This window comes from Arvicanthis niloticus, chromosome 22 (genome assembly GCF_011762505.2).
Source record: "Arvicanthis niloticus isolate mArvNil1 chromosome 22, mArvNil1.pat.X, whole genome shotgun sequence".
NCBI classification, from domain to species: Eukaryota; Metazoa; Chordata; class Mammalia; order Rodentia; family Muridae; genus Arvicanthis; species Arvicanthis niloticus.
In genome coordinates, this window is record NC_133429.1 from 50,935,058 (window position 1) to 50,956,543 (window position 21,486).

A 21,486-nucleotide genomic window follows, 5' to 3' on the forward strand; every position below is an offset into this window, starting at 1 on the left:
TTACTTTTTGGGAGGAGGGGTACTAACCCTAATCCTGACCAATAATAAAATTAATAAATTATGTATAAATCTTCTTGGATGTCTCATGCAAATTTTTCAAAAATAGTTATTTTTAAAGATAACTTGACAAGTAATGACATCAATTACTCAGGGTTAATGGGAAAACCAAGGTAAGAATGTTGAACATTTTCTGTAATAAAATTTCATGATGTCTGTGCTTGTAACATTTGTAAATTGTAATAGTGTGTTGCTATGTTTGCAGAATACACAAAACAATTTGGTATAATATAGTATATTTTATTTTAAATAATCAAAAAATTTAAAATAAATGTATGGCTGGTAGGTAGGGTAAGAACATATTGTGGCTCTGGATCTCATATTGTACAATACATATCAATTTTTATGTTAAAAAATAGAAAACAAAAGCAAAGTACAATTCTAACTTTTGAAGATATTAACACAAATTCTTTTAGTTCCCTATTCTGCTTTGAACCGGCAGAATTTACTAATTAGTAAAATATCAGTAAGACTGTCAAAAGAGAGACCATTGTAGGATGATATATTTCTGGGTTTAACTAATCCCAAATGAAATGAAAATAAATTATCTCCTGGGCATAGACTGAGTCCATGCACTCATTAAAGAGAATTACTTGACCAAAGGGAAACCAGGTTGAATGTTACCAGTTGATTGGTACACTTTTTCCTCTGTCTCTCTATCTTGTGTGGTTTTCAAGAGAGATGAGTCATGACATCACTACATCCATGTCTTGAACTTCTGTTCGCGTCCTTTTTGTCTTTAGTTGAGTGTGTCAGGGATTCAATATTTGCAGAGAAGGTAAATTTGTATTTATGCTTGTGCTTTCAATTTTATCTTATCCAGAGACCTTCAAAATGTTTTACCTTCCAGTGTCTTAAAACAGTGTCAGTTACTTTATTTTCTTAAATAATCCCAAGGATGATAATAGTATCTTTATAGCACATATTGTGTCTGTGAAATGATAAAAGAGATTAAATGTACATTTATTTTAATTTCTAAGTGAGGCTATTAGCATCTTTACAAGCAATTCATCTTGTATGTTTTTTTAATGTCATGTTTTTATATAATTAAAAGAGGCAAGCATGACCTAAATGACAAAACCATCTTCTGAAGGATATTATGAATATGTTTATTTCTATGCCTTTAAGTGGCAGAATGTAAGCCATGACTGACTACTGTATGGTATTATATCTGAATGGTATTATCATATATATCAAACTATATTTTATATTTGTGAACAAATGTTTTTTATCCCTCATTGAAAGGTTATTTTACTAGAAAATGTAAGGATCCCCAAATTATTATTTAAATATATTTATTACTGTTAAATTTAGATTTTAGTGTATTTTAACTATTGTGCAAACCATGTAACACTTATTTGTCAGTTTTGATGGCATATTTATGAAAAAGTGTATATTCCTAAAGAGATAAAACATGGAGAGCTGGGAGACTGCAATATGAAAAGGTGAACAGTGCCCATTATCATCTTTAGTACTTATTACTTGCTGAACTGCACAGCACAGAAACTAGAACAACACTTTGATAACTTCCACCACAAACTGTGATGTCTGCTAAATATAAGAAGAGAACAGTACTTATATGAATCATATAGGTTACAGTGTAGAGCTCTGTGGCTTTGGAAAGTAATTCCAACACATAATTTTATTCATTCTGACAATTCTTTGAGAAGGAAGCCACTATTTCACTTTGAGATTGAAAAAAAAAATACGCGTTGTATGAGTTCCTTTTGTCCTCAAGAAAGTTTAAAGGTAAAATAGCAAATAAACTTAGCAAAAAAGAAAATGTTAACATGATACAGAGTCTCAGAATTCATAGAAAATGGCTATTGATTCCTGGCTCTGTTTAATTATTTTCTCTGGCCCATGTTTTAATTCTCACAAACCAAGAACTTGGTTTTATAATAAAAGAAAGTCTATTCTGATTTCTGTGTTCACAAACATATTTACTTCATTATCCACTTTAAAATAGCACATATTAATGTAACTATGACAGCACTTAGGTTTTGTAAATGTGACTCGGTGCTCAGTTTCTACTACTAAACTATAGAAGTTTGGAAATCATATTGAAGTTGAAATTTGATGTTATATTAAGTCCTGAAATCATACAGTATGTCAAACCATAAAACAGTGTTTTATATTAAAAATGAAGATACTATTAAAACATAAGTCTATAGTTCAAAAGTACATTATACACATAGAAATTAGAACCGCAGGTACAGTGCTTGTGTATAATTGCTCAAGAGGGCTTTAAACACCCATGAACAAAAATATTTCCTTTCAACGAGATGTTTTTGTTTAAGAAGAATGAGCAGAGATTGGAAAATCCTAGCGGAAATATTACATTGCTTAACTTCATTGAATGTAGCAATATCAGTATTTAACCTTTTGTTCCTTTTACACTGTGTTTACACTTTAATTTTTTTTTTTATCTGTAGATTCTATGATTCAGTATGAGGAACCACTCTATGGTTACTGATTTTGTGCTCTTGGGCATATCAGATACACCAGAACTTCAGGTTGTGATTTTTATCTTTTTATTCATTGCTTACATATTAAGTGTGTGTGGAAACCTAAGCATCATCACTCTCACCTTGCTAGACTCCCAGTTAAAGACTCCTATGTATTTCTTCCTCCAGAATTTCTCCTTCTTAGAAATTACATTCACCAGTGTTTCAATCCCTAGGTTTTTGGAGTCAATAATTACTAAAGTCAAAACCATTTCCTATAACAACTGTTTGGCTCAGTTATATTTCTTTCTTTCCCTGGGAGTGTCTGAGTTCTTCCTTCTAACTGCTATGTCTTATGATCGTTATGTTGCCATCTGCAAGCCATTGCACTATGTTATTATCATGAATCAGAAAGTCTGCACCCTTCTTGTCCTCACTTCATGGCTGGCAGGATTTCTGAGTATCTTCCCTTTAATCATGCTTATCCTCAAGTTAGATTTTTGTGCTTCAAATATCATTGATCACTTCTCTTGTGACTTCTTCCCCATTTTACAACTGTCTTGTTCAGATACAAGGCTTTTAGAGTCATTTGGCCTTTATTGTGCTGCCATCACTCTGCTGTTCACACTGGCTCTAGTGATCTTGTCCTACATCTGTATCATCAGCACCATTCTGAGGTTCCCATCTGCCAGTCAGAGGAAAAAGGCTTTCTCCACCTGCTCCTCTCACATGATTGTCATCTCCATCTCTTATGGCAGCTGCATTTTCATGTATGTGAAACCTTCTGCAAATGAAAGAGCATCACTGACCAAAGGTGTGGCTGTTCTCAATACTTCAATTGCTCCCATGCTGAATCCTTTTATTTACACCTTGAGAAATCAACAAGTAAAACAAGCCTTCAAGGATTTGATTCATAAAGTAATGTTTAATAGAAACAAATGAATGTACTGGTTAACATGAATGCCATTGTACCCCTTCAAAAATGTAGGAATCAAACTTTATGAGTTCATTGGTTTTCAGCTTTTAAAGAAGTATTTTGTATGTATAGGGTGCTTTGCCTGCTTGTATGCCTGTATACATTTCTGTATTTCTATTACAAGTCTCATATTCATAGCTATCAGTGGAGGACATTGAATTCCCTGAAATTCTTGTAAAGCAGTGGTGTGTGTGTGTTTGTGTAGTGTGTGGTGTGTGGTGTGTGTGTGTGTTGTGTGTGGTGTGTTGTGTGTGTTGTGCGTGTGTGTGTGTGTGTGTGTTTGTGTAGTGTGTGGTGTGTGTGTGGTGTGTTGTGTGTGGTGTGCGTGTGTGTGTGTGGTGTGTGTGTTTGTGTGTTGTGTGTTGTGTGTGTGTGTGTGTTGTGTGTGGTGTGTGTGTGTGTGGTGTGTGTGTGTGTGGTGTGTGTGGTGTGTGTGTGTGTGGTGTGTGTGGTGTGTGTGTGTGTGGTGTGTGTGTGGTGTGTGTGTGGTGTGTGTGTGGTGTGTGTGGTGTGTGTGGTGTTTGGTGTGTGGTGTGTTGTGTGTGTGGTGTGTGTGTGTGTGTGGTGTGTGTGGTGTGTGTGGTTTGTGTGGTGTGTGTGGTGTGTGTGGTGTGTGTGTGTGTGGTGTGTGTGCGTGTATGCTGGGAATTGCACCACTGTACTGTGAATGAAAAGCTGTGTTTTTAACTCCCAATCCATCTCTCTAGTCACTCAACTTTTTAAAAATTGAAAGTAACTATATTATGTTTTTCTTTCAACCTCTGTAATTATTGTTTTAACTGTTTGGACGATTCTATCCTGGAGATTTGGGCATTAGTGTAAATGTTATGAAACATTTGATAAACAATCACATTGTGAAATATGAACTTATTTTGGTTACTATGTTTATGTCCAAAAATATGATGCTAATGGTAAAACTCATTTACATTTGGTGTTATACACCTGTTATTGTTTTCTTCTCCATTTCACTGGGCAGCATTTCTCAATCTTCCATTTCTAACTTAGATACAAATTTGTATCATGTTTTATATTCCTTTAGATTGTGTGTGCATTCTATCATGGCTATTTCGTTTTGTGTTTATATTTGGGGTGGTGTGCAAATTTAGGTGTTTGTGTATACATATGTAAATGTGCATGTCTGTGAGGAGACCAGAGGAGAGTATTGGATGTTTCTGTCTGTCACTCTTGCCTTGTTCCTTTGGGGAAGAAACACTCACTGAACCTGGACTTCAGCTAGGCTCAGCATCAACAAACCTAACTAGTTTTGTTCAGTTCCCTTGTTTCAGTTTCTACTTTTTTCTGTTCACGTCAGGATGTGGATACACTCAGATTTTATGTGGCTACTGATATCTAAACTCTGCTCCTCATGGTCAAAAAGTGCAGCAAGCACTCTTTTTTGGGGGGGGGGTGCTTCCATAGGGTATCTCATTTTTTCAATATTTTTATTGGATATTATATTTACATTTCAGATTTTATCCCTTTATCCCATCCCCCACCACCCAGGAAACCCCTATCCTGATATCTGTTTGATATCAGTCCAGGATCTTCTGCCTTTATACGTTACTTTACCTTTTTCCCCTTACTGCTTTTAGTATTTTTTTCTTTGTTTTGTACATTTGATGTTTTGATTAGTATGTGATGGGAGGTATTTCTTTTCTGATCTAGTTTATTTGGAGTTCTGTAGGCTTCTTGTATATTCATGAACATCTTGTTCTTTAGGTTAGGGAAATTTTCCTCTATAATTTTGTTGAAGATATTTACTGGCCCTTTAAGTTGGGAGTCTTCACCCTCATCTATACCTATTATCCTTAGGTTTGGTCTTCTCATTGTGCCCTGAATTTCCTGGATGTTTTGTGTTAGGAGCTTTTTGCATTTTGCACTTTCCTTGACAGTTGTGTCAATGTTTTCCATGGTATCTTCTGCACATGAGAATCTCTCTTCTATCTTGCTTTTCTGGTGTGATGGGGTGTCCAGGGCTTGCTATGGTCAGAGAACTGGGTTCTAATGATGCCAAGTAACTTTGGTTTCTGTTGCTTACCTTCTTAGTTCTTGTGCTTGCCTTTTGCTGTCTGGTTAACTCTAGTGCTACCTGCACTCACTGTCTCTGACTGGAGCCTGCCTTTCCAGTTATCTTGCTTGTGTCTGAACTCCTCAGGGTCCAGATGTCTCCGTGATCCTGTGATCCTGAGCTCCAGCTGCTCTGAGTGCAGTGGCTCCTCTAGGATGTCTCAGGATATGGTGTCTCCACAGTAGCAGACCAGCTAGGTGTCTGCTTCTCTGAGTGAAGTGGCTCCTCTAGGATGTCTCAGGATATGGTGTCTTCACTGGAGCAGACCAGCTAGATGTCTGCCCCAGCTATAAGGACCAAGTGAGGGGCGCAGCAAGCACTCTTAACCAATAAAAATCGGAGGTAATATGTATCTATGTATTAAGCATATGTAAGACAGTGGACAATTATATTATTGTTGATCCATTAGCTAATAGCTTAACTTAAATTTTTCATACTTGAGAATTTCATACATGTATATAATGAAAATTATCTACCCCATCTTCTCCTTTCCAACACATTCTCTCACAGCCTCTTACCTTTTTCATGTTTGTTTGTTTATAAACCACTTAGTAATGCCCATATTTCCATGGATGTGAGGCCACCTTCTAGAGCATTGGGAACTTATTAGTGGCCACATCCTCCTAAAACAATGACTCTTTCTTCCACCAGGTATACCTCTTCCATACTGTATACACTGCCAGTAGCTCCTCAGTGAGGTGTGGGGTCTGGAGATCAACTGTGCTGGGATTTTGATTGGCTTGATCTTGTATAGGCCTTGTGCAGGTCACCACAGCTCCTGTGAACCCACGAGTGTGGTCTCCATGTCATGCATGTCCAGCAGATGGTATTCATAGCATGCCTCCCACCTTCTGGTTCTTGCATTCTTTCCACTTCTTTCTTGGGGCTCCCTCAGCCTTGGTGGAGGGTGACTGAAATAGATGTCCCATTTCTGCCTGAGCACCTGGTAACTCTGCACTTAAACCATGTATCCCTCCACTAACTGCCACTCACTTACAAAAAAAAAACCAAAACAAAACAAAAAAAAAACTCTTCTGATAAAGATTGAGAGCAACAGGTCTGTGGGTATAAACAAAAGCATGTAGAAGGAATTTGATAACATTACCATTTCAAATTACTTGGACCTATGAATTCCCTACCCATGGACTTTTGACTGTGATAACAGCACAAAATATAGAATTTTGCTCTGGAGAAAAGGCCTCAGTTCCAATTGTAAAGTGTTTAGTTACCCCAGACAGTCTTGCTGCCATTGCACAAGTGGAAATATCTTGTCTAGCAGGAAAGTATCACAGCTTGCAGTGTCTAGTGCTGGGTAAGGTCACTGATGGCTTTGCTACCCAGCAGTTTATATGGAAACTTTCATCTCTATGAAATCTTGTTGCAAAGAGAAATTTCTCTGAGTGTCTTGAGATTGTTTTCTCTATTTCCTGCATTCAAGGTGTGCAGCATTTTCAGAACTGGAGTTCTTACCATGTATTATGTTGGATAACCAAGGGAAATGGTAATAGCTTGTGTAGTTTTGCAGACTTTGGGCCTCAACCTTGCCAATAAATCATGGGAGGCATTTAATATCTTGTAGGGCAATTTTCATTTAATAGTCAATGTCTTCTGGGAGTGTCCACCCATGAATATTTGAATTCTTATTTTTAAAGTTGTTGTATTTTAAAATTAATAGTTCAACTTTAGTCAGACTAAGTAAATTATATCAAACTATATTGTAAAATGATATATTGAAATTAAATTAAATGGTATATCCTTTTTCAGTATATAAAATCTATTTTGCACTCATTAAAAGGAAGAAATTACTCTTTTTGTGTCCCTGTTTATTTCAAATACAGACTATGTAGGACTGTGTTTAATTTCAAATACAAGCTATGTAGGACTGTGTTTGAGGAAATACATTTCTTCATACGTGATCTAAGATTATATTTGACATTTGCTAGCTATATGAATTAGTGAATATTACACAATCTTTCTGACCACAATGCTTAATTTTCAAATAATAATAAAAGTTTAAAGTTCAACTGAGGTTTAAAATAAAAACTCACAAAGATTTGAATAAATGGTACCTTTTAAAATTCCAACTGTTTTGAATGTCCTTTTCCAAGAGAAGAATTTGAAATAAAATGACAGAATTACTAAAGCTAATTTTGGAGTCTGAATATGACTTAACTATAAAGAATATTTTTAAATATAATTTTGTTGGATTTTTTCAAAAACTCTCTAGAAATTGTAATTCTATTTTAAACAAAAATCTGAAGATTAAGAATTTAGGCAACTCATCCAACACCAGAAATCCCATCAAAAGCCTATTTGTGGTTTTACTCTTAGTTTTCCTAGTGTTAAGTCTGCATACTAATTTTATTTTATTTTATTTTATTTATTTATTTATTTATTTATTTATTTATTTATTTATTGTTTTGTTTTTTCGAGACAGGGTTTTTCTGTGTAGTCCTGGCTGTCCTGAAACTCACTCTGTAGACCAGGCTGGCCTCGAACTCAGAAATCCGCCTGCCTCTGCCTCCCAAGTACTGGAATTAAAGGTGTGCGCCACCACTGCCCGGCACTAATTTTATTTTTAATGACATACAACATATGACATTTTCCCATACAACATATTCTGATTACAGTTTCCCTCCCTTCTTCCTAGATCCCCCTATCTCTCTATCTATCCTATCCTAGGTCTTCCTTTTTTCTCTGTTTAGAAAACAAACCAGCAAATAAACATGAGAAAACAATGAAATACAGAAGGAACACACACACACACACACACACACACACACACACAATTGGAAATTATAATGTTAAAAAAAAATAGCAGTGAGGTAAAAAGAAAATGCCCAGAGAAGAATTATGAGACAAAATATACCCCTAAATACTCCTGAGTTCATTTCATGTTGGTAATACACTGCAGAACATGGGGCATGCACTTAAGTGTGATTTGTATACTCAATGAGACTCTATTGTAGAAAACCATTTTTTCCTTTGTGAATAATTGTCAATTGAGATAGCTTCCTTGTTAGGGATGGAGATCCTATCCATTTCCCACTCTCAGTGCTGGGAACACAGTTGGATTAGCTGTGTGCAGTCCCTTGCATGCTTACACAGTGTCTGTGAGTTCATATGTGTGTCAGCCTGCAGTGTCTGGAAGGCATTGTTTCTTTTGTGTCTTCCATGTTTTCTGGCTTTTGTAGTTTTTCTGCCTCTTCTTTTTAGGGGTTCCCTAAGCCCTTAGGGAAGTGGTTTAATGGAGACCTCCCATGTAGGAGTGAGTATTCCCATGTCTCTCACTTTCTGCACATTGCTCAGTTGTGGGTCTCTGTATTTGCTCCCATCAACTGCCAGAGGAAGCATCTTTGATGATGGCTGAGCAGGACACTGATCTATGGTATAGCAAAATGTTATGAGTCATTATATTGGTACAGTCATTAAGCAGAACAATAGTATTTGTTTTTCCCCATGTCCATGGCCCATCTAGTCCCAGGTTTTTGGCTACTTGAACCATGTCAGACATAGGTTCCACCTTGAGCAGTGGACCCCTAATCCACTCAGATAGTTGGCTGCTGTTATAGGGGCCAAACCCTATGTATGACTAGACAGGTATTGGCCCTTGTAGAGAGTCTACCAGTATTACTGTTTTAATTTGGCATAGTATTAAGTGACTTTCAGTGAGTTATTTTACTCAAAGTTTAGTGTAACAATCAACTGTCATAGAAAAAAAATCTCATCAGTTGGTGGCAATAAACAGACACAAAACTGGACAAGTAGCAGGGGATAAGAGACTTAAGAATGCTAAGCTATGAAATGAGCATCTGCATTACAACCTGTGTGAACCTATGTGAAAAACCCTGTGAACTCACTATCAACTATGGAAGGAACAGAGTGCAGACTGTTCTTCCCACAAGGTGGCCTTCAAGAGAGAATTGCATAAACTGTGATAAGTGAATGCAATGACAGCAAGGACAAGGATGGAATGTCCTGGCATGTATACCTCATCTCATTACCAGTATTATTGGCTCTTTTCACATGACTAAAGATGATAAGACAATACCAGGTGTATTCCCTCACTGTACTTGTGCTTGTTTAAGCTTCTAAGGCTCTCCTCATGCTTTGCTTGTTTTAATAATAAAAATGAGACACTAAACAGATATTGGCCCTTGTGGAGAGCCTATTAGTATTACTGTTTTAATTTGGTATAGTATTAAGTGACTTTCAGTGAGTTATTGTACTCAAAATTCAGTGTAACAATCAACTGTCATAGAAAAAAAATCTTATCAGTTGGTGGCAATAAACAGACACAAAATTGGCCAAGTTTGGGGGGTAAGAGACTTGAACTCTAATGCTTGGAGTCCTTGGTTACCCCATGTTGATATTTTGGTATATCTTTCAACCTGTGAAGACTTAGCCTTGATGGCTTTAGTGGGTTGACAACAGCTCTCTCTTTTCAAGGCTCAGTCATCATTGTGGAAAGGGAGAGGAAAGATTAAAAGAGCAAGAAGTAGTGCAATGACAAAAGGAAAGAATGTATTTTAAACACAGCAGAGCAGTTGTACATATAAACTCACAGTGATTGTGTGATTGTGACTGCATGCACAAGATCTATACAAGCTCAAACCAGAGTAAATCCCAGTGTGGAGATGGGAGATAGACATGATGTTTAAACCCTAGCAGAGTAGCTATTTAAAATGAATGACCTTTGAGACATGGAGAGTTCATTTTCTTTAAGAGTATGGCCCCTGAAAAAAATGTGGATAAAATACCTTAGTGTATTTTATACATTTTCTTTAATTTTAATTATTTTATGAATAATCAATTAAATTTATCAACACTCAATAGTTCTTCACAGATGTGACACCTAGAAATCATAACAATGACCAATGTGGCAAGATATTCCTGGATGAGCAACCAGTAGCAGCACTTGTTTTGGTTGTAACTAAAAACTATCTAATTGGATTTATGGACTGCTTAGCTTGAGGAAAATCATGCCTGTGTCTGGAAATCTAGCCAACTAGGTAGGGTTAGTAAACTCATGGATCATTGTGCAGAACTTACTATCACTAGTTTACTAGACCAGCATAATTTATAACTTCATTTTTATAAAATAAATGTACTTTTATGAAGTATATGTACTTTTCTTCTGTACTCATAGGTAAGTGTAGCTTTTACAACTAACCAAGAAAACTTCCTTTTGTAAGAGGTGGAAAACATAGAAAACCCACAACTGATCAAAATGAAGAGATCAGCCTATTGTTAGAGTTCAGTGTCAGTGGCTACACACACACACACACACACACACACACACACACACACACTCACACACATAAACATTTAAAATCAAATTTGGGCTTTTGGAAGAGTAGCAAGTGCTCTTAAATATCAATCAATCTCCCCAGCCCACATTTTTAAAGAACTCTTTCTCAGTCTCTCTCTCTCTCTCTCTCTCTCTCTCTCTCTCTCTCTCTCTCTCTCTCTCTCCCTCTCTTAGTTTTTACAAATGAATCAATATTCCTATGAGGCATTTATAGTTTTCTTAAGTTATGCTTTAGAATATCTTTATGGTAGAGGTAGTTTAGTAAGGCATTAACTTCTGTATTAAACACAAGATAAAGCATAATTTGTACTTATTACAAGTCACAGAAGTAATAGGATTGTAAAATAATAATTTTCATTAGAGTGTAAAGGTGAAAGCATTATCAATATTATTAAATCAAGATTTAATATTTTTTGTAATATTAAATCTATTGTTCTAAACCCATTCTTTTTTCTTAGTTTATTGTTTAGAATAAATAATAAGTACTAGGGGTTCTTAGTTAACTATGGGTATTGCATGAGCCAACTAAAAGGTGGGGAACATTTGAACAAAATTTGCATATATAGTGAACATGCTCAATCTGTTGTCATAATTCCTTAAACTTTATAGCTATTTACATGGAAATTAACTTGTATTCTGCACTTTCAGTACTATGGAGTTGATTCAAAGTATACAAGAGAATGTTAATATATGGGAATACTGAAGCATTTAATGTAAGGCACATATGCATACGAACATTTTAGCATGCTCATGGGGGTTCCTGAACCAATTCCATGAGGATACCAAGAAATAGATAGAACTTATCATGGTGCCTGGTGCCAAGATCCTCATGAAAGCTGAAATTAGAATGGACAATAAAAACAATTATTCACTGATACTGTTCGATCATTGCCTGTTGTTTTAACATTTTTTTGATGTGAAGGCATATTTTTATTTAATGAAAGTGTTGCATACATAATTATTGATACATTTAAATGTGATGAAATTTCCCAGTTAGAAAGCTAAAGATAAAAAATTTAAAGTACAGTTTATGGATAACATTTTTAATAAAAAGTTGACTTTCTATGGTAGTAAATTTCCCTACTTCTTGAAGAACAGTGCAATTCTTTTGACTGAGTTATTGAAGGCCTGTTTGACTTGTTTGTTCCTCAAGGTATAAATGAATGGGTTCAACATGGGAGCAATGGAAGTGGTGAGAACCATCACACCCTTGTTGATAGCCACTGAGTCCTTTGCTGAAGGTTTGACATAGATGAAGATGCAGCTGCCATAGGTGATGGAAACCACAATCATGTGGGAAGAACAGGTAGAAAAGGCCTTTTTCCTCTGCTGGGCAGAAGGAAATCTTAGAATGGTCTTGATTATGTATACATAGGAAAGGCTTACACACAGAAGGGTCATGATAAATGTCAACACTGCAGAAACTATCACTATCTGCTCTATGAGCCATGTTTCTGTGCATGAGATTTTTAGGAGGGGGTATGCATCACAGACAAAATGGTCAATAACAGAGTCACAGAATTCCAGATTGAGGCCCAGGCTAAGAGGTGGCAGGATCACAAACAAGCCAGCTGCCCAGCAACAGAGAATAAGTCGTGTACAAATCCTGCTGCTCATGATGGTGATATAATGCAGGGGTTTGCAGATGGCTACATATCGGTCATAGGACATGATGGCCAGCAGAAAAAATTCTGTCACACCAAAAAGATCAGTACAAAATATTTGAATGACACAGTTGTTATATGTAATTGTTTTGTCACCTGTTGAGATATTGTATAAGTATCTGGGAATGCAAGCAGTTGTAAATGAGATTTCTAGGAAGGAGAAATTTTGTAGGAAAAAGTACATAGCAGTCTTTAGCTGTGAATCTACAAAGGTGAGGGAAATGATCGTGAGGTTCCCAGTCATACTCAGCATGTAGGTGAGAAACAGAAAGATGAAGATCAGAGTTTTCAGTTGTGGATCATCTGTCAGTCCCAGTAGGATGAATGTTGTTACTGTGTGGTTTCTCATAATTAAGTTGTTACCTCTATCCAGTCTGCATTTAAAATTGAGAGATATCTGTCCAGGAGTAGTGATTAACTGGGAAATATTATGATATTCAACAAATTGTTACCTCTATCCAGTCTGCATTTAAAATTAAGAGATATCTGTCCAGGAGTAGTAATTTATGGGAAAATATTATGAAACCCAACTCATATGCATGTATACAGTCTGTTTACAAACATGAACACACTGATTGCTTAGGTCTTACAATTTTTGATCTTTTCTAGATAGATTTAGAAAGTCAAATTGCCTTGTCTATACATTTTGTATGTTATGTGCCCTTTCTTCTCTTTACATTTAATTCTTAAATTATTATTACTTTGGGTTCATATCTTCCCAATCAGTTTGAGTTGCTTGCTAAAGCTTTCTGAGACTGTGTTCCTCTTTAGAGCCTGAATCCTGAAGTGAACTCTTTTATTATTTTTGGTTTGTTCATGTATTTCTTGAGGTTTTTATTTATAAAAATCACAAATATTTTCAGGTTCAGGTTCGGTTTCAGGTTGTTACAAGCTTTCTACTTGTGATCTAATATGCTATAGTCTAGTATTATAATTACAAAAATTTATATATTCCTTAAACAATTCCTTTAATTATTGACTCATTTCATCCTATTAAATTCCAGTTAAAAATTACATTATTATCCTATCTTGGGATAAAGAAAAGAAAATGTCTTGAGGGAAGGCTTATTGTATAGTAAGATAATGTTATACATAAGACATATATTTGAAAAATCTTCACAATTGCTTTTAGTGTTTAATTTTGGTGTACACTTGAAATACCACTACCAAAATCATGAAGTAAAAAAGAAAAAGCCATATTTAACTGTTAATCCTGTCTTCAAAACTATCTCAACTTCACTGTCTTTTAGTTTTGTCTTAATATGGAAGTGACATTACTCTTCATATGTATTCCACACTGAAACACTAAATATGCAGTATTTGTGATTAGCAGACACATTTGAATTATTTCAGTTGATCTACAATGCTTTCTTTTTCCTGTTAATATGTTCAATTGTTAATATACCAAAGTCACTTTTTGTCCATTATTTATATTTAAAATTTATAGCAAAATTATTCAAGCAGTATGAAATTTTTGGTTCAATTTAGAGACTTTGTAAGTAGAATGTGTGTTTCTAACCACAGAACATTCATAGCACTCTTTCACACCTCACCTTGAGGACTCACATGTGTTTATCTGTCACCTTTCTTTGTAAGTTTGAGGCACTTTTTTTTCTTGCTGATGGCATTATGTAGTCCTTTGTATTTTATTATTTGTCAACACAACTCTATTTTCTTGAAATTTTAATCTCTAAAAATGATTACTCTTCATATCAGTCATATAACCTAGTAAACTTGGAACACAAGTCCAAAAATGAAGTATTTGATGCACACACCTAATTCTATTTCATTTTGTATCTTTTAATCAAGCCAGTATGTTATGATTACTAAACCTTTTCTGCAGGTTTCATTCTGAGACAAGCACTTGGCTTACCTATCAGGAATCTTCCTCCAATGCTCTTTGTCTCCAGTTCTATTCCTGTTCCTCAGTCCACAATTTCACAAATGTCTAGAGAACTGCTTGCAGATATTTTTCTACAGTTCTCAAATTATCCAATTTTTTGACAATCTCTTATTTCTTGTTGCACTTTTTTTATTAACCAGGGTCTGCATAGGTTATGCAAGAACCACTGAGATACAGCCTCGGTTTTCACTGATGCTTAATATAACCTTATTAATGCCCATGTCATATCCAATAATTAAACCCTCTAAAGTTCTGTTTAAATTACTACTATACTGTGTTTTCTATCTATAATTTTAATACAGTCTGTGAAGCCTTTTTGACTAAAGGAACATGGGACCCCAGAGGCAATACAGAACGTAGAGTTGGCAGGATAGAATTCATCATACTCACCTTTCTGGCAGTTGTTCACAGCCTTTCTCTCTTAGTTATTTAACCACATGGATTCACATAAATATAATGTAAAATGATTATTTCTGGTGACCACTGATTAAATCTAGTCATGTGAAAAATACATAGTAGTCTGAATGCATTACATTTTCTGTTTTTAATCATTTGGAATAACTTTCTCATTGATGATGCAGTACCATTCCAAGAAATTAACTTTCTTATTTCTTCTAGCACTGAAAAATAGGTTCAAAGAAATGCCTGCTAGTTTGGGAAGAGCTGATGTTCTGAACTCTTTGTTCAGAAAGAGGGTTTTTTAATATCAAGATCAATAATTTTTATTAATTTGCCACATCTGCAGCAAATAAACACAAGAGTCCTTGGTGACCCTGGCTCAAAAATAACTAATGAATCATTTGTGGGAACAGGACCTTTGGAGACTTAGGGCATCAAAATCACTTATAAGGAAATGCGAGGAAAGTGTAGAATCTAATTAAAAGATAGCCTAGTCCAGTTTCTTATAATTAATGCTTGTTGTGTCTGCTGTAAAAGAATTATCTCTCATTTTCTGTACTATCAATTTGTTATAAGGTAAATAAATTACATAGGTTTAAAAGAGTACTCAGTTTTATTCTATGTGAATAATGTTTTAATTTTATTTAAAAAGTTAACCAGTGTGTTTATGTGTACTTGATGTGTGTGTTTGCATACCATGTGTGTACCACACATGTGGATGTCAGAGAACAAATTTGTGGAGCTGTTTCTCTCCTTCCACCTTTATGTGGATTCTGGAGATCAAATTCAGGTTTCCAGGCTTATAAAACAGGTGTCTTAAGAATGGCACCATAATATTATTTTTGAAAGTCAAACTAAGGAGCTCAGGAGAAGGTTCAGTGCAGAGAGTAAAGTGCTTAATGTGACAATATGAGGGCCTTAATTCAATTCCCAGTGTCCATGTGAAGCTAGTTTTGGTAGTGTGACTTTCTAATCACAGTGCACCTGTGGAAGGTGGGAAGTAGAGACAGGAGAGTCTGTGGAAGCTTATGGGCCTGACATCTTGGATTTTTGCCAGAATAGACCAGACTATTTCACAGGGAAGTAAGTATTGTAGATCCAAAGGTTTATGGGGAGAGGTATGTGTTTACCTTTTTCCTTTGGTAGTAAGCAGAGTAACTTCCAGTACCATGAACACTAGTCACTATGGGTAATGGCTCTAGGTAGACACTAGTTCTACTTTGTGTTCAATAAGTTGTGTAGGTATTGCCTTCAGTCAGTTTGTGATAAGCAACCAATAGCCTTGGCAAAAGCTAGGCTGTTTTGGAGTTCCTATGGCACCCCTTTGGCCAATAACTTCATTAGATATAATGCAGTTGCAGTATTGGAAACTTCATTTGGTAGCATGAGATGTTCAGTTGGGGCTCCATCTTACCTATTATTTGGCAATTTAATCTGGATCACTTTCAAATATGTACATATTTTAGGAGACTTCTACTGCATCAGGTTTCTATACAGCCCTTAAATGATCCTTTATTTTAGTTGTATATATCTGTATTTTCTCCCTCAGCCCAACTCATCCCTTCCTCTCCATTTGATTCTCCAGTTCTAGTACCCCCATCCATACATAATGATCTATTTAATTTCTTCTTTCCAGGAAGATCCACCCCAGATCCTTTGTCTATATCTAATCTCTGTGCTTACAGACTATAGTTTGCTTACCAATGACTTAACAGCTGATACACACACATAAGTAAATGCATACCATATTTGTCTTTCTGGGTCTGGGTTACCTTACTTTATCTGCATTTTTTCTAGCTCTATACATTTACCTCTCTCTTGTTGAAGTAAATATTTAAAACTGCCACTGGTCAAGCCGACTATCTAAGTTGCGTTGGCTCTGACTAGCTCAGTTGCCATGTTCTGTGGCCATAGGCCACGTTCAGGCCGCAGCTAGAAATGGCCAGCCAGAAACACCAGCCCTGCCACCCATGAGATGCCAGCATGGGAGATGGCTCTGCAAATCTCTGCAAGGCTGGGCATTGTCCAGACCATCCCGCCAACCATGTGGGCTCAGTATAAATGAGACTCTAATGCTTAGATTATCCAAAGGCTTATGTATTTGGTAATGATCAATAACAAGAGGCCCACTCAATCAGAGGTGTAACCCAATACCCAACCTAGATATACCAACTACCTTTGACTGCGGGAGGCACATGAACATCTCCCTCCATGTTCCCCCCTCTCTCATCTCTCACTCATCTCCTAGCTCCTCCTCTTCCTTCTCCTCTTCCTCTCCTTACTCCCTCCACCTTAGCTCCTCCTACACACTCTCTTTTTTATTTTTCTTTCTTTTGTTCTTTCTTTTACTTGTCTCCATCAATTAAATACTTTAGTTTACATCTTGATTATAGCTTCCTCTTCTTCCTCTCCTCCCAGTTCCTCCCTCTCACCTTCCCTCCTCCTTTCTTCTCTCCCTTTCTCCTCAGACAAGGGGAGCCCTCTCATGGATTCAATCCTCCTTGGCATATCAAATTGTAGTAGGACTAGGTGCATCTTCTATTGATGGTAGACTAGGCAGCCCAGTTAGGTTAAAGGTATCCGAAGGGAGGCAACAGAGTCAGAGGCAGCCTTTGTTACTGCTGTTTGGGGGTCTCAAGTGAAGACCAAGCTGTACATCTGTTAAATTTGTGTAGGAGATCTATGTGCATGCCATGTATGCTCACTGGTTGGTGGTTCAGTCTCTGTGAGCTTTTATGAACCCAGGTTATTTGATTCTTTAGAGTTTCATATGGTGTCCTTGATTTCTCTAGCTCCTTCAATCCTTTCCCTCTACCATAAGATTTCCCAACCTCCACCTGATGTTTGGCTGTGGTCTGCATCTGTTTCCATTAGTTGCTGTGTGAAGCCTTGCTAGATGTCAGTTGCTTGCAGATGTCAGAAAGCAAATGCTAGGTTCCTAACTGTAAGTATAACACAATATCATTAATAGTGTCAGGGGTGAGTTCTCTTTTATGATATGGGTCTCAAGTTGGGCCAGTCATTTTTTGGCTATTACCTCAATTTTTGTTCTCTGTTTATCCCTGCACATCTTGGAGACAGGAAACATTGTGGGTTGAAGGTTTGTGGCTGGGTTGGTGTACCCATCCTTCCATTAGAAGTCTTTTCCAGTTACAAGAGGTGGACATTTCAGGTTTCTTATCCCCTATAGTCTTAGCAAGATCACCCTCATAAATTCTGGGAAGTTTCCATTGTCCTAGGTTTTTAGCTCCTCTCAGAGATACTACAGAGTAAGTTCTAGGATAGTCAAGGCTACCTGCCCCAGCCCACGGGGATTCGATGAGACTCTAGGGAAGGGAGCAAAAGAATGATAGGACAAGAGACACAAAGAAGAAGCACCTGTCTGAATGTCTGATCAAGTACTTAACCTTTATTGTTCAGGTTGCCATTATAAAGGCAAGCAGGCAGGAGGGTCTCTAACAGTCAGGGTCCAGGGTCATCCTGTAATTGCAAAGTTCTCTAAGCCCACATGAATTCCTAGCCCAAATTACTTATCTAAATATTTTCTCACAAGCAAGAAGGCAATTAAAACATTTCTCGGCTCAAGTTGCTTAGCTGATTAGTATTTTCTCCCTGGCAGGGGGGCAATAAAGTATTTCTTAACTGAGGCTATTTACTTAACTGACATTTACTTTCAGGCAGGAGGGAGTCTTGGCTCCCAGCAGCTACCAAAGACTTTCATGATTTAATTTTTTTTAAACAGCTGAGTAACATTCCATTATGTAACTGTACTACATGTTCTTTATCTGTTTATCCATTGATAGAAGGCTAGGCTCCCAATTTTTGACTATCATGAATCAAGTGTCTTCTGGGCATATGCCCAAGAGTTGAAGAGCTAGATCTTGAGATAGATGTATTTCCATCTCCTTAAGAAACTGTCAGACTGATTTCTATAGTGGCAGTAAGTTTGTACTTCTGCCAGCAATGGGTAAGTGTTCTCCTTACTCCACACCCTTGCCATTGTGATCTGTCACTTGTTTTATTGATCGTAGCCATTATAATAGGTTTAAGACAAAATCACAAAGTAGTTTTGATTTGCGCTTCCTTGGTGGTTAAAGACATTGAACAATTCTTTAAGTGTTTCTCAGCCATTTGAGTTTCCTTTTATGAGAATACTTTGTTTGGATCTGAGCTCCATTTTTTTTTTTTTTCTGAGACAGGGTTTCTTTGTATAGCCCTGGCTGTCCTGGAACTCACTCTGTAGACCAAGCTGGCCTTGAACTCAGAAATCCACTTGCCTCTGCCTCCCAAGTGCTGGGATTAAAGGAGTGCACCACCAGGGCCTGGCCTGAGCTCCATTTTTTTTTTTTTTTTTTTTTTTGGTTTTTTGGTTTTTTGAGACAGAGTTTCTCTGTATAGCCCTGGCTGTCCTAGAACTCACTCTGTAGACCAGGCTGGCCTAAAACTCAGAAATCTGCCTGCCTCTGCCTCCCTTTAAGCTGGGATTAAAGGCGTGTGCCACCACCACCCGGCTCTGAGCTCCATTTTTAATCTGTTATTTGTGTTCTCTATGTCTAGTTTTTAGAGTTCTTCATGTATTTTAGATATTAGCCTTCAATTGGATGTACAACTGGTCAAAAACAGTTCCCATTCTGTAGCCTGGAACATATATGTATGTATACAGCAGAATGGTGGATTCTGTTTACACCTCTGTTCTGTTAACTTGTGTCTTTTTAAAGGGGAACTGAGTTCATTGATGTTGAGAGGTATCAATGACCAATGATTGTTACTTCCTGCTAATTTGATGTCTCTAGTATTAGTGTGTGTGTATTTCTCTTGTATTGGTTTAAATTTTGTGAAATTATTTATTTCTTTTTTTTTTTTCTTCAGTATAGTTAGCCGTATTGGGTTGGAGTTTTTGTCCTACTATCCTTTGTAGTGCTGGATTAGTGGAAAGATATTGTTTAAATTTGATTTTGTAGTGGAATATCTTCATGTCTTCATCTATGATGATTGAAAGTTCTGCTGAGTATAGTAATCTGGGCTGATTTCTGTGGTCTCTTAGTGTCTGCAATACCTCTGGTGATGCCCTTCTAGCTCTTAGAGTCTCAGATGAGAAGTCGGGTGCAATTCTGATAGGTCTGGCTTTATATGTCATTTAGCCTTTTTCCCTTGATGCTTTTAAAATTTTTTCTTTGTTCTATATATTTAGTGTTTTGATTATTATGTAGTGGGAAGATTTTCTTTTCTGATCCAATCAGTTTGATGTTTGATCTGGGAATCTTCTTCATCCTCTTCCTCTTCTTCTATTCCTATTATTCTCAGGTTTCAGCTTTCCATAGTGGCTCAAGTTTTGTGTCATGAACTGTAGGAAAAAATATGACTGGGGAACCCAGGGTTCCTCCCGTCATGCTGTTGGTTAGTTGGCCGGGAATGTCCTGGGTTCCTCCAGCTCTAAGTTGAGCCCGGCTGCTCATTAACTCAAAGCCTCTCCACGGTTCCTCAAGGCATGGCTCCAACACACGAGGAAGTCCTTGGGTTTCCAAAACCGGTTTATTGACATGGTGGATGGTGGATGGATCTGGATGTATACCCCATAAAACCCAGGGCAGACCTGAGTTAAATAGGGAGGGAAGGAGGGGGGAGGAGCTGGGGAGGAGCTGGGGAGGAGCTGGGGAGGAATGTTTAATCGGCTCCACCCTCTGGCCTTTAGTTACCTTATTAGTATGTAAATCTCTCTAGGGCCTGGATCACACCCTCCTGTGTACGTGACTGAAAGGTGAAGGTGGAATGGAGATTAGACCTCAAGTTAGGCCTGACAATGAACTTTTTAGATTTTGCATTTTCTTTCACTGGTATATTGATTTTTTTCTATTGTATCTTCTACACCTGAGATTCTCTCTTTCACCTGTATTCTGTTATTGATATTTATGTCTGTAGTATTCTCTTTCCTATGTTTTCCATCTCCAAGATTGCCTCAGTTTGTGTTTTCTTTATTGTTTCCATTTCTCTCTTTAGGTTTTGGGTAGTTTAATTTATGTCCTTCACCTGTTTGATTGTATTTTCTTGTATTTCTTTGTATTTCTTTGTTTCTTCTTTTAATGCCTCTATCCATTTGAATGTGTTTTTCTGTATTTCCTTAAGAGATTTATTCATGTCCTTCCTAAAGGCAACTATCATATTTATACTATTGGATTTAACATTTTCTTGTGAGCTTCAGTTTCATTAGGATATCCATGGTTTGTTGTAGCATGATAGCTGAACTCTGGTGGTGCCATGTTGTCCTGGGTCTTGTTGATTGTGTTCTTATGTTGTCCTTTAGACATCTGTTTTCCCTGGTGTTGAGTGGATGATCCTGATGGCAGCAGGACTGCTCAGGATGGTGGGGGGAGATATGGGCCAGACATTGGAGGTAAGGGTACCCTACTTTGTTGGCTTTGCCTCAGGCTGACCCTACTCTGCCGGTTGTGTGGATCCTATTCTGCAGGCTCTGTCTAAGTCAGACACAGCTGGGGTGACAGGTGGATCCAGTTAGGATGCATGGTCATGCAGGGTTCCAAACTGGTTAGTTTTGGGTCCCCCAAAAGTTTTCACTGAGAGACAGGATGCTCTTAGAGTCCTTTGAGACTTCTTTGGAACACAGAACAAAGTGAGAACTAGACAATAATGCTCAGGCGACTGG

At 37.1% G+C, this 21,486-nt stretch overlaps 2 protein-coding genes across 4 annotated transcripts; one reads left to right on the top strand and one right to left on the bottom strand.

Annotated features, from left to right (window-relative positions):
- Nucleotides 1-656: 656 nt before the first annotated feature.
- LOC143436409 (olfactory receptor 6C3-like) lies at nt 657-4,346 on the top strand. The gene is made up of 2 exons (XM_076920745.1): nt 657-835; nt 2,493-4,346. The coding sequence occupies exon 2, from the start codon at nt 2,508-2,510 to the stop codon at nt 3,444-3,446; it is 939 nt and encodes a 312-aa protein (XP_076776860.1). The 5' UTR covers nt 657-835; nt 2,493-2,507; the 3' UTR covers nt 3,447-4,346.
- A 5,752-nt stretch (nt 4,347-10,098) lies between these two features.
- On the bottom strand, nt 10,099-15,103 carry LOC143436410 (olfactory receptor 6C2-like). Of its 3 annotated transcripts, none has more exons than XM_076920748.1 (2): nt 14,817-15,103; nt 10,099-12,897 (listed from the first exon to the last, which is right to left on the bottom strand). In XM_076920748.1, the coding sequence occupies exon 2, from the start codon at nt 12,870-12,872 to the stop codon at nt 11,940-11,942; it is 933 nt and encodes a 310-aa protein (XP_076776863.1). In that variant the 5' UTR covers nt 12,873-12,897; nt 14,817-15,103; the 3' UTR covers nt 10,099-11,939. The 3 variants fall into 3 exon arrangements, with proteins under 3 accessions (XP_076776863.1, XP_076776862.1, XP_076776861.1); XM_076920747.1 differs by having other exon boundaries at nt 10,099-12,941; XM_076920746.1 differs by having other exon boundaries at nt 10,099-13,009.
- Nucleotides 15,104-21,486: the final 6,383 nt, after the last annotated feature.